Source organism: Papaver somniferum, unplaced genomic scaffold (genome assembly GCF_003573695.1).
Source record: "Papaver somniferum cultivar HN1 unplaced genomic scaffold, ASM357369v1 unplaced-scaffold_154, whole genome shotgun sequence".
Classification (NCBI taxonomy): Eukaryota; Viridiplantae; Streptophyta; class Magnoliopsida; order Ranunculales; family Papaveraceae; genus Papaver; species Papaver somniferum.
In genome coordinates, this window is record NW_020624820.1 from 5,186,707 (window position 1) to 5,199,739 (window position 13,033).

Consider the following 13,033-nt stretch of genomic DNA (forward strand, 5'->3'; position numbering starts at 1 on the left):
TGTAGCTGCTGAGAGGATCTGTGAATTGCAATGAACTGATAAATTGATGTATTTTTGTGTTGGTGTTTCTTGCAATTGGGTTGTGACCGCAGTTGAATGGCTGAGATAGAGTTGGTGGTAGATCTTGCAGGTGCCATGAATGTATATGGTTTCAGGTTGAGAAGCTGTAACTGAAACTGGTGGATGTAGCTCAAGTTGCAGATGTTTGTGTGCTGCTTCAAGGAGCTGAGAAATGTGGTACAAGTGGTCAAGGCCAGTGATGTTGTTGGTTGTTTGCAGTTGAAGCTGGGAGAATAAGATGGATAGCTGCAATCTGGTGATGCTCAAGTGGATGCGGAGAATGGCTCAGGTTATGAAACTAAACGAGTTACAGCTGAAATTCAGGCATTGGTGGTTTTACAAGGAGATGTCAGTACTGCGAAGCTGCAATTGCGTGACAGAATGAATAGATGTATGTGTAGGAATTTCAATGGTTGATCTCTAGGAGTTATGCAAGGCAGCTGGTTATGGAGAATATGAAGGCTGGATGCAGGTGCTGGTATTGTGTGATGGTTCTGAGTCTGATGATGAACTGGTAGGGAACTGAAGATGCAGAGAGCTGAGTGAAGCAGTTGCAGTTGAGATATTGCAGGTCATGGTTGCTGCTGTGTTTGTGTTGCAGAATGAACTGAATGAAGGCCAAGAATGTTGTGGATGTTGCAGCTGCTGTTATGATGAGACTCAGCTGAATTCAATGGAGCCAAATTGCAGGATTGTGAAATTGAAGGTGACAGTGGTAGCTGGTGAATGCTGGGCATACACGGGTTGATACAATGAAGTCTCAAGCTTGGCTGTGTTGCAGAATGTGCTGAGAAGGGAGCTGACTGTGATGGCAGTGGCAGCTGCAGTGGCGTGGATTGCAATGGAATGGAGCTGTGTTGGCTGCAGTTCCTAGAGGAATGGCTTAATAATTGGAGTTGCAAGTGCAGGTGCTGCAATACAGTGGAGAATGGCCTGTAAACCTAAATGTATGTCTAGGAAATGGTATGGAACTGAAGCATGGTGGTTGTAATTGAAATTTGTGCTGCTGTTATACTGGGAAGAATGATCAGGTGCTGTGCTTGGTGCTAAGATGAATGGGAAGTGTAGATGCATGTATAGGATGGTAAGGATGCAGGGTGAATAGCCGTGATGGCTGAATCTGTACTAGTGAAGCGCAATGATTGTGCAGAGACTTGGGCCTTGGCAGTGGCTTTGGCCTGGAGTTAAGTCAGCTGAGTTAGCACTGACTCAGATCTTACTTAGCTGACATCACTGTTCCATATCGGTATGCTTGACCGAGTTCACTTAGTCGACTCAGTTGACCCGCCGATTTGACCTAGTTGATCGGTGACCGGTTTGACTTTGCCGGTCACCTGAGGTGTTTTCCTGCCAATTCTTGACCAACTTTCGGCCATTTTCCGACGACGATTTGGTAAAGTTTTTACATGGGTTCATCTCACTTTTGGGCCACGTGGATTTTTATCTAATAGGCTTTGAAGTTTTGACCTAGTTTTGGAAGGGAGAAAGGTTACAAAAAAAAAAGTTTTTTACAATTTTGGATATCACGTATTATTTTCTACTTGGAGCTTTTGGAGAAGACTTCTTCTAGGGTTTGCTTTCGTTTGTTTTTCATAATCTTTATTCTATTATTGATTATGATTATGATGAACTCAAAAGTTATGAATAACTAAACACATTATTGGTTATGGGATAAAGTTGATTTCTCAAGCATGGTATTTGATTCTATGAATTAGTTTTGTCTTAACTTTATTGTTTATGATTCATGGTTTATTTTGTCTTATGATTTGAGTGCGAGTTTGATTGGGTAGAATCGATTAGACTGGTCTTCATATCTATTGCTAGATTAGGTTGTATTATATGAAAAAGTGATAAATTCCCGATTACAAGTAGAATAAATGTGAGTAGTGATTGTAGTGGTATATCCTACTAGTCACATATGAATCATAACCTTAGTTAAATCGAATTAGTGCTTTTACACGTTCGGTTTCTTTGATTAGTCTTATTCCATAAAACTTAAAGCTTTTTAGGAGTTAAACTTAATTGTGCTTTTACACTTTAGGTTTCTTTCTAGGAAGAATTCACATATGCATCTTTTAATGTGGTTGTGATGAAATCAGGGAATTAACGGGATATTCTTGCGACCAAGGTATCCTAGGAATTTTAGTAAATGGGAGATTAAAATTCTAATTCTAGTCATTGATGAAAATATATGTTTGTGAACGGTACTATCCCGTGACCAATATCTTCTCCTTATTGATTTTCCAATTATTTTATTGCTTTGATAAAAACAAAATCCCCCCTTGGTTACTAGGAAACTGAAGTTTGCATAACAACAAACGCCTCCCGTGGAACGAACTCTTTCTTACCACATACTTCATTTAAATTTAGTTGAGTGAGAAAGTAAAATTATTTTTGACGCATACGACAGCTATCACATGTGCAGTAACTCTTATCTTTAATTTTTTAAGGATATTCCTTAATACCTAAAGGGAAATCTCGAATCAAAATAAATTGAGAATCTTTTAATTAAGGTTGCTTAGTTTTTATATGCTATTTAATTTCCAGCAATTAAATGCATATATTTAGAAAATAATAATTAGTAATGTGCATTTACTAATTGTAGATTTTCTACTGAGATTTCGGTTAATATTTGGGCAGTGCATTTCCAGGAATTATGAAAACCGTTTTGTGTTTATTGCATATCTTTGAGAATACTCGGTTTTGGAAATTCCTTGCTGTCCAAACTTCCTTGTCTATAAATATTGAAGTCTGCATTTCTAGCAAACTAATCCTCAGAGCCAGCAAAACTACATAGTTTCTTTGTTATTGGTGGAGCCGTCTATTCGGAGAGGAAAGTAACCTAATTAGGCGAAGTCTCTTACCGTCGCTCGGTTTAAAGACTCCTTTGGGATTGAGAATCTCTATTAATACCTTTGTTGGGAAAACTAGATAATTGCAGTTTATTATTATAGTTTTCGATTGATTTGATTGACTAACGGTTGTTGAACTTTGATTGCACCTAGTTTGTTATGGAAATTGTATAAATACCCCTCATTTTCAGGGGTATTCACAAATAACCTTAAGGGGTTTACAAATACCCCTAAGGGGTTAGTTTAGGTTTTTAAGGTCTAGTTTTTGGCACATCTAAAATTATATTAAGTCAATTCAACCTCCGGAGGAGGTTGGGTTGACGTTTTCATGCGTCAAGAACATACTAGTTCATTTTCATTATCCAAAAAAGTACTAGTTCATTTTCATTATCCACTTAAAATATAACTCTAAGGGGTATTTAAATAAGGTAGAAGGGTATTTATGAAGACCTTATATTCTAGGGGTATTTAATTAATGCACCCTAGTTTTTTTATGCTTCAAAATCTTCTCTTCTGATATAAGATTTACTCAAACTACAAACGAAGTTTCGACGGGGATCTTTAAACTGTTTGTAGATCTAAAGACGTCTTGTGATAATCCAACGTTAACAGACTCCATTTTGCGTGTGATTGATCACAAGAGATTCAAGTTGTTTGTGTGCAGGTGTTGATTGAATATCTAAGAAGATTTGAAGAAAATAAGACTTTTGGATTCATAATCTTTGGCGTGCACAATACTTGATTCGGTTGGAAAGGGACCCACCATAATCGGTTTATCCTTGTGATAGATTGGATTGACTAGTTGAGTAGATCGACATCAATACACTTCTTTGTGATTAATAATATTGATTACACAGTCTAAACAATTACTTTGGTAGCTGTATAGAGATTGATTGAAGGACCCGACAAAGGAGTTTATTGGTTAAATGGAAGAGCCTTTGTCAGACTCATATCACTTAGTTTAAAAAGAGTTTTTACTGAATATATTTGATGTTCCTTTACTGTTTGGAATACGAACCAAAGGACTTGTTCCAAGTGTGTGACTTATTGCAAGTTGGAGGCGTAGGGATACTGAGGGAACTAGGTGAGTTATAGGTTTAGTTGCTTAGCCTCAACTATACGAAGTTGGTCTAATTTTGTATAGTGGCTTAATTCTGAGAGTATTCAATTCTTGACTAGGTCCCAGGGCTTTTCTGCATTTGCGGTTTCCTCGTTAACAAAATTTTGCTGTGTTTTTTTACTTTTCAATTTATAATTTTTTTATTATAATTAGAAGTAAAATACACAAATGTTAATCTATATTTTACTTGATAGACAATCCTATAGTGTTTGGTTAAGTCTGAACCTATTATCAAGTGAACATACTTCGTTGTTGTATTGTCTCGAGCTCGTATCCATAAACGATCACACAAGTGTGAACTGATTAGTTGTATTGTCTCGACGCAGTCCATAGACAATCACTCTCGGATAAAGGACTTATAGGTGGTAAAGTTTTAAATTGAGGTATATTTGGGTACTCTCGTCTTTTCACAAATTCAATGTCCTTGTTGGTATGGTTAATAAACGTGACTCTCTTCTAAAGGCTCTTCGAGAGAGAAATGCCTCAGTATGTATTTCACAAATACTTCTTGAGGAAAAACTCAAAGAGGATGCTGTGGAAATTGAACTTCTTTTGAGTAAACTCTCTATTTAAGAATGTTCCAAAGATTTCACTATACCAATTTCTTCTGATTCAACTATTCCAGAAGCAAGATCGAAATCCCTTTCTGATGAAAAAGATGCTCTTGTATCTTCCTTTAATCAAGGAATATCCACATCACATGGAATTAAGAAGTCTCCTAACAATTGTGCTAAGACTGTTCTCTCTAATCACTCAGGTGATCAGAAAGTGTGTTTGTTGTAATTCAAAATGACATGTTGAACAAAAAATAAAATCTGGGTTGAGGTACAATTTTCTTGTCCGCCTTCAACACACCTTAGATTTAAATCTCAAAGGTGTAACTGAAATTTGTATGTCTAAACCAATTAGTTTTAGTATTCACCCTGTGTATCCTACCAGGAAAGTCAGTTCGATGTGTTCCTCAAATGTTCAAGTGCAAAACAGTCCTCCTAAGTCAATTCGTTCAAGGAGAGCTCAAGGATATTCTTCAGTTAAAAATGGCGATAATGTTGTTCTTGATGCGAAAATGGTACCAGAAGAAGGAAACAAAAATGGAGAGCTGAAAGACAACCTAAATATGATAATTGAAGGTTATAAAGAGATCACTAATAGGATGTCAATTCCCTATAGACAATTTTCTTCAGGTGAGAATCCGTATTATGCGTCTTATTTTGATGATGGTAAGTGTTACGATAACTTTTCACATCAAAACGGTTTTCCTCCAAAGTTCAGAAGATAGAGGTTTAACCGGAAACAACGTGCATTTGACTATCTCAAGGCTCATACTTGTGCTATTTGATCACAAGGTTGAAATCTCACACACAAAAATCCTAGTCGAGTGATATATGATCAGGTATACTTGATGGAAAAATGTTTCCTAATTCTCTAGCTATTTTCTTATCGTTCTTAGCTGGATTATCATTTACAAACATGTTTGCATAAGTATTTGTTTGTTTGTTGTGTCAAAAACTTTTTTCCTGATATTTTGAGATGTCAAAATGCTCTAATTTATCCTCTGATGAGAACACAATTGAGCTAAGTTTTGTGAAAGAATTCACTTTAGCATTTTTTTGTTGGCATCGGTAATTTTCGCCTATGGGTTAAGTTTGTGTTCGTACTGGTACCGATGTTACATGTCACGGAAGAACTTTGGAAACCCTAATTTGTGTTTCCCTTTGAAACCATATTTATACCAAATATTTTATGAGAGTACGCATACTCTTCGTTTGTTTTTCAAAGAATGGTTTTTCCTCCTAGTTCTTGGGTTTGCCAGTGTATTCTATTGTTGATGCTGTTTAGTTTTAGTTTGTTTTAACGATGAAAAGAACCATTGTTGAATCTGACGAACTCAAACCCAGTGCATCGTGCTATTATGCATATTCTCATCAAGATAGAGAAAGGGTTGAGAAGCTCTCTGCTGAAGTGGTTCATGGTTTTCTTAATGATCTTAGGAAGGAAAAACTGAAGCTTGGAAACTCTATGAAGGATCGTGATGTGTTACAAACTGAGTTGAAAAAGGTTAACTCTGACCTTGTTCCCATGAAATCACATGTTAAGTAATGAAGAAGAAGATTTTAAATGGTTGCAGTTCAATACGAAGACCATTATTTGGATCACATCATTTATCTCTTTGATCAACTATTATATACAATTGTTGTATTTCGAAATTGGGATACATTATATTTTGTATTTTATACGTTGTATCATTATGATGTACTCGAACTATCATGCTATCATGATTCTAACCGGTGGAGTGACAATTCTCTACAACTGTATCCTTCAAATCTCAATTTTAATGAGGTAATTTAATAAATTATGGGTTGTTAAATCCATATTTCCTTCAAAAAGAACTTCAAAAAAAAGTAGAATGTTTTTTTTTATATATATATTAGGATTTGGGATCATCCGTATTAAATTCATCGAATGGTGGATCAGATATTAGGATATTTTCTTTTAAGTCCTTAGCTAATTGGACTAATGCCAGTTGGTTCTTGTAGGGTGTTAAAAAGCACCATTTACGGGATTGGCAAACAACCGGACCAATGCGACCATACTCACCCCTTATATACTTAAAAAAAACAAATACTCACCCCTTAGGCGTAGTCTTATGGGGTGCTAGTCTAGCAGCTAGATTAGCAGTCAGGATTACCTCTTAAGTCTTATATGAGTGCTAACTAGCAGCTAGACCACGTCAGCCCAACGATGAACCATTCAACGTCCAACTATGAGTGGTTTAGAACTTTAAATCTCAGCCGTCAGATCAAAAATAAATCTCTCAGCGCTGAACAATTCCGCGAATAAGTACTTTTCCCAGCGCTGAATCATTCAACGAAAATATCTAGCATTCTAGTTCACATGCTAGCAACTGGTAGGAGAGAACTAGTGTTAACTTTTTTGCTACACTTTTTTTTGAATTATACTCCCTCCGTCCTAAATTAACAGTCAGCTTTGACTTTGTCAAGATATTAAGGAAATTCTATAAAATGTCATAACTAGCCCTTGACTAGCCTATTTAATGTTATATTATTACCAAAAATAAAATTAATAGTGTTAAAAGTCTAAATTGGATAGTATTATTATTTAGGAAATATTTTAAGAAATAAAAGCAAATTATACTGCTTTTATTATGAAATCCACAATTTAAGAAATTTTTTTTCCTCCATTTGATTTTGGTTTCTCGCACTAAAACTTTGGATCCTTTGGAATTTTTGTTTGAGAGGGAAAAAAAATTGAAATTGTAGATTATTTTCTCTTTAGATATACTCGACCAAGAATTTGAGATTTTGTCATAGTTTTTTTTGATCCTTTCCCATGTATATCCATGTTAACCCGTACCCATAAGTAAAAGTTTTATTAGGAATTTTATAACTATCCATAAGTGATTTTATTTAAAAAAATAATGACAACTAATACAAAGATATTGAGTAAATTCCTTATATATGATGATAATATTTAAGATTTTGAATTAAGTTTATACTATTAAAAATGATTTTATGATTATTAAAAATAAAAGGTATATTTGATAGTTTAAGGGAAAAATAAGTCTATAAACGGAGGGGACATATAAAAACGGACAAACCAAAATAGAAATTATGACATATAATTTAGGACAGAGGAAGTAACAGTTAAGTGCCAATCTAGCCCATAAGGCTAAGCCTTATAACATTGGGAGTAACAATTTGGACTAAAATCAAGTCCATGGACCTATCATTTCAAAGTCCATAGTACCGAATTCACTATATATTTATTCCCTGGCAAAGGCGTTAAGGAAGAGGTGTCGGGGTCCAGTGAGAGAGACAGAGAAAGCGATCTAGGGTAAAACAATGGTGGTTACACGTTCAAATTCGAAGGGATTGGCTGCTAGTTCTTCATCTACCTCCGGAAATTCTCGTTCGATGACTGAACATTCGCGTTCAAGGTTTGTGCCTTCCCAGGAATTCTATTTGATTTTCCAACGATTACCTAATCGATCTGGGATGGGGTTTTGAAACCCCTAATTGTTATAAATTGCGATGTTTTGGGGGGATTTTGGATCCCCTGTTCTATTCATTTGTTGATTCATCCCTCTTTCCACTACGTTAACTGTTATAAGCATTTTTACTTTTATTACCGGATCTGTTACAAATAATGAATCTGTGCTGGGGTTGCTACTGTTAGTTTCCGGGTTTTATTTGCAATTCATATTTACCAAATGCTGTTACTTTATAATGCTTGTTGTTACCATGTTTGCTTATCTTGTTGTTCCCATGTCCAATCCATCTTAAGCACTTCCAATTGCTTTGAGTATGGCTGTTTTGGCTGGGAGCCTAATTGACACATTACGTGAAAACATACTAAACTTCTTCACATCCACTGGCGTGTTCATCATGAGCCAGGATTGCTTTTCTAGAGTGCCAAGTATTTGTTCTACTTTCTCATTTCTCATGTGATGTCCTTGTAATTCTTACACGAATGACTCGTCTGAAGAGGTCAAGTTAAGTAGGTTATAGTTTGGTGCATTTTTTTCTTCCATCTCTTTTCCATGGCATGGTCAGTTGAATTCATGTAAATAAGAATGTTGCCCTCTATGAAGGTTTGCTTGTTTACTATCTTTGTTGTGCTCTATTACCTTTTGTGTAGTATGTTTATGCTTTACGGTCAACTTAGGCAGTACTAGTTAGTTATCGTTTTAGACTCTTGAGTGATTTTCTGTTGGAATTCTGTTTTCAAGTATGAATTGCATGTCATGGGGAAAGCTTGTTTGTGAACATAGGCAAGTAGGGGTTGTGATTTTCAAAGAGAATCTTAAACTTAGACATGGTTTACTGGTTATTGACACATCTCCGTATTGCAAACTCAATTGAAAGCTTTTAATTTGCTCAAACTTTTGAGTGATTTTTGTTTTAATGTTGGCAATTTCAGGCCTAAAGATAAAGCCAGAAAGGAATGCAAGTCCACATCTAAAGACCGTCAAGATAACGTAAGGCTGTATGCAATTTATGCCATTAATGACTATAACAAAAACACTGTGAGTTTTCTTCTGAATCTTTATTGCTTTTCTTGAAATCAATCGCCATTTTTGTTGGATTCCCTAAATCTTTCTTTTTGCTTCTGTTGCCTTGGCCTTAAATTCGTAGGGTTCCACATATAAGCTGGTGAAGCCTGGCTGCATTTCGGATGTGGATCTTCCGACATGCCGTCTTCACCATATTGACTTCACGGCTAAGAACATTTCTGCTGATGATGCTCCAGTGGAGATGTTTTTTGCTGAACTGACACTTACCAACAATGTTCTTTGTGTCACGTGTTGCAAATGTATGGGGCCAAAAAACTCAATTTCAGGTCTGTATTTAACATGATGTTTGTGTGTGTGTGTGTGTCTGTGGTTTCGTTCATCTGTCTTACTGCTACAGTTAGGTGCATGTTTTGCTTGCAAATTAATTTGTTTGTCAAGCGGGGAACACTATTATGATTTATGACTACTTGTATTGGCTACTCTATGAATTCGTCTTTCAGGAGATAAAAACAATGGCTGCTGTTATTGCAAGTTTTACAATGTTCAGCATCCTAGGCGTGGAGGATTCATGGCTGGCGGTGCTGGATTATTCACGGATGAGAATGACTAGTATCTGTTGACAGTGAACTTTTTATATACATAAAATGTCAGTTGTGTGGATTCGAACTTAATATACAGTAGGACTATGTTTGACGCATTCATAGTTGCCTTTTGATACTTGTTCCTCTGAATGAAAATCTGGCCTCTGTGTTAACGACGTTGTACTAGTTGTATTGGACATATTTAGAAGTTTATGAGCAACTTAAGGATGACAGAATATTATGGTTTGATTATTATTACACCCCTATGTCGTTCTTACATCATGCATCTTTTGGTTGCTTTATTCCTTTATGCGGTGAGGAAAGTAACAGTTATTTTTTTTTGACATCTAAAAGGGCTAGACTGAGAGATCATGGGCTCTGTTTTTCATGTGCTTCCTCTCCTTTAAAAAGATTGAGCACTAAGAAGATTTGGCCTTGTCTTGTTCGTTATGAGTGACTAAGACAGAATCATTATTCTTGACCTCTTGCTTGGTTTGTTTTCTCTTGTTCCATCTCTTGTTTTTCTTCTTTGACTTGTGATGAAGAATGTCATTATCAAAACGTTCACTAGTACAAGAGATTTCAGACATGATGTCTTTCTTTAGTCTTTCAAGAAAACTCTTATAATTATTGTCACCAACAATTAACAGATGAGAGTCATTCCTGTGACTAACTTTTGGTCCCTTCTTGGCTATGGAGGACATCGGGACCCATTTAGAGTTGGATTTTGCAGGAGCAGCTTTCTCCTTCGTACTGTTAGAATCATTGTCCTTTTGAATATTTTGTGAAACACCCTTTCTCCAATTTGGAACATCAGATCTTGTTTTTACATTTAAAAAGTCATCTCTCTTTCTATAATTGGGTCTTTTATGAAATGATCTTGTCAAGTGATATGCAAAATTTGAACTATCATTATAATAATTATTTTGCCCAAATTTAGGACAATACCGATCTGAGTTCCTTTAGGGATCAATCTCAGCCAATTCGTTTGATACAAAAGAAAATTCATTTTCCATCTTACGAACTTTGCGTCCCAATTGCAAGTGCCCTTTATTACCACAATAATAACAATGCTTAGTATAAATATACAAAGTATGAGTTTTGATGTTACCTTTTTATGGATCCTCTTGCATTGGAGCTCGACAAGTCTTTTCTTCTTCTTCTTCTTCTTCTTCTTCTTCTTCTTCTTCTTCTTCAACGTTGTTGCTTTCTTGACATTAGCAGAAATGCTTTCTTTGATTACTGCTGGTTGAACACTACTCTTAGGCTTGACTGATTTTACTTATTTACAAGAAATACGAGCATCTTTTACATTGGTGGAAGCCTCTGGCTTAGAAGAATTTACAACTTTAACGAATTTTACCTCTTTGCTAATATTTGAAGCATCTATTCCCTTATAGTTCAATCTTCGTGTATCACGATGATTTCTACTTGCTTCTAACATTGAGGTTAAATTGTTTGTGCTATCATTGAACTTTTTCAAGTTGAAATTTTCTTCTTCCAACGTCTTGATTTTATCAAGAGCAACAACTAGCTCAGCCTCATGGCATTTTTCTCGTGAGAGATATGTACCTTGCTTCTCTTCAAAACTCTTTTGTTGAGAGTTAATCCTTGCTTTAGATTCAACAAGTTTCTCTTCCAAGGATTGAATCTCCAAGGGAAATGTATTTTTGAGAGAATCTAATTCCGCAGTCAAGGAGGAAAAATCATGAACAAGTTGTTCATTTTCATCTTGCAAACAACCTAATTCTTCTAGAAGTTTTCCTTCTGTTTTTAGCCCAAGGGTGAGTTCAGTTGCACATGAGTTAAAAGATTCTTTTAACTCTTGTAGTTCGGAAGTTTTTACATTCACATGATCAACCTTTTCATCTCCTACAAAAGATTTTTCAGACTCGAGGTCCTTGATCATCAGTACATGACTTAACTTAATCCCATCTTGAGAATATTCAGAAGTATTTTTAACTGAGTTTGTAGAACTCGATGAGGATGTCCCTTCTAAGCATTTTTTAAAATCAAAACTTCCAAAGTCTTTGAAAAAGCGGGGGTCTAAAAACACCAACCAATATTTCGCTTAACAATCTGTATGGACAAACTCGAATATACTTTTAAGAGAATCAACAAGACTCAATCAACTAAAAGTATATCAACGAGTTTATATCTCTCTCTTGATTTGATTTACTCAAGCAAGACTGCGAATTCTAATCAAATACAAGGAATAACTTGGACGGTAACAAAGACCAATGTCCAAGGATCAATCAATGATAATCAAACAATCAAAGTTTGGATTATTCTAATTGATGGTCTAAACACACAACCTGTATTATTTCAATTATAAAGATAAAAAAATATAATGCGGAAATTTAAATAACACAGACACCGGAAATTTTGTTAACGAGGAAACCACAAATGCAGAAAAACCTCGGGATTTAGTCCAGATTGAACACACACTGTATTAAGTCGCTACAGGCACTAGCCTACTACAAAATAACTTCGGATTGGACTGTAGTTGAAACCCAATCAATCTCCCACTGATCCAAGTTACAGTTATGATCATACGCCTCTTATCCCAGCAGAATACTGCGCATTTGATTCTCTTAGCTGATCTCACCCACAACTAAGAGTTGCTACGATCCAAAATCACAGGCTTTGACAATAAACAAATATGTCTCACACAGAAAAGTCTATCAAAGGATCAATTTGTCTCCCACAGATAAACCCTAAAGGTTTTGTTCCGTTTTTTGATAATAATCAAGGTGAACAGGAACTAATCCGGTCTTATATTCCCGAAGAACAACCTAGATTAATCAATCACCTTACAACAATCTTAATCGTATGGTAAACAAGATATTGCGGAATCACAAACAATGAGACGAAGGTGTTTGTGATTACTTTTTATATCTTGCCTATCGAAGATATCAATCTCAAGCCAATCAATCTGATTGTACTCGTACGATAAAAGATGCAAGATTAAATCACACAACTACGATAAAAGTAGTATCAGTCTGGCTTCACAATACCAATGAAGTCTTTAAGTCGTTCTCCCGGTCTAAGAAAAGAAAACCAGAGTGTTAAAGGAGAATCGACTCTAGCACGTAAACTAGTATCACACATAAGGTGTGGGGATCAACAGTTTTGCAGAGTTGCTAGATGTCCCCTTATATAGTCTTTCAGATCAGGGTTTTGCCTTGGTAACAAAGCAATCAATATCCACCGTTATATGAAAACCTGATTTAGACTCAAGCTAATATTTCTCAAACGTTAGATCGAAAAATTAGCTTGTTATACACAAATGAACTGGACGCTTCTAGGTTTGTTAACCGTACCCAAACGTGTACATTGTTGGTTCAATAATAGTCAACCAATAGGTTATCCATATGAGCATTTC

The 13,033-nt window shown here is 35.7% G+C and overlaps 1 protein-coding gene across 1 annotated transcript; it reads left to right on the forward strand.

Annotated features, from left to right (window-relative positions):
• Positions 1-7,819: 7,819 nt before the first annotated feature.
• LOC113336712 lies at positions 7,820-9,925 on the forward strand. Its single transcript, XM_026582364.1, has 4 exons — positions 7,820-7,990; positions 8,974-9,079; positions 9,189-9,393; positions 9,568-9,925. Exons 1-4 carry the CDS (start codon positions 7,896-7,898, stop codon positions 9,675-9,677), a joined length of 516 nt encoding a protein of 171 aa, XP_026438149.1. The 5' UTR covers positions 7,820-7,895; the 3' UTR covers positions 9,678-9,925.
• Positions 9,926-13,033: the final 3,108 nt, after the last annotated feature.

Coding starts and splice junctions, on each gene's coding strand:
- LOC113336712 (XM_026582364.1), top strand. CDS start 7,896: ATGGTGGTTACACGTTCAAATTCGAAGGGATTGGCTGCTAGTTCTTCA. Junction 7,991..8,973: donor ACTGAACATTCGCGTTCAAG/GTTTGTGCCTTC, acceptor TGGCAATTTCAG/GCCTAAAGATAAAGCCAGAA. Junction 9,080..9,188: donor ATGACTATAACAAAAACACT/GTGAGTTTTCTT, acceptor TTAAATTCGTAG/GGTTCCACATATAAGCTGGT.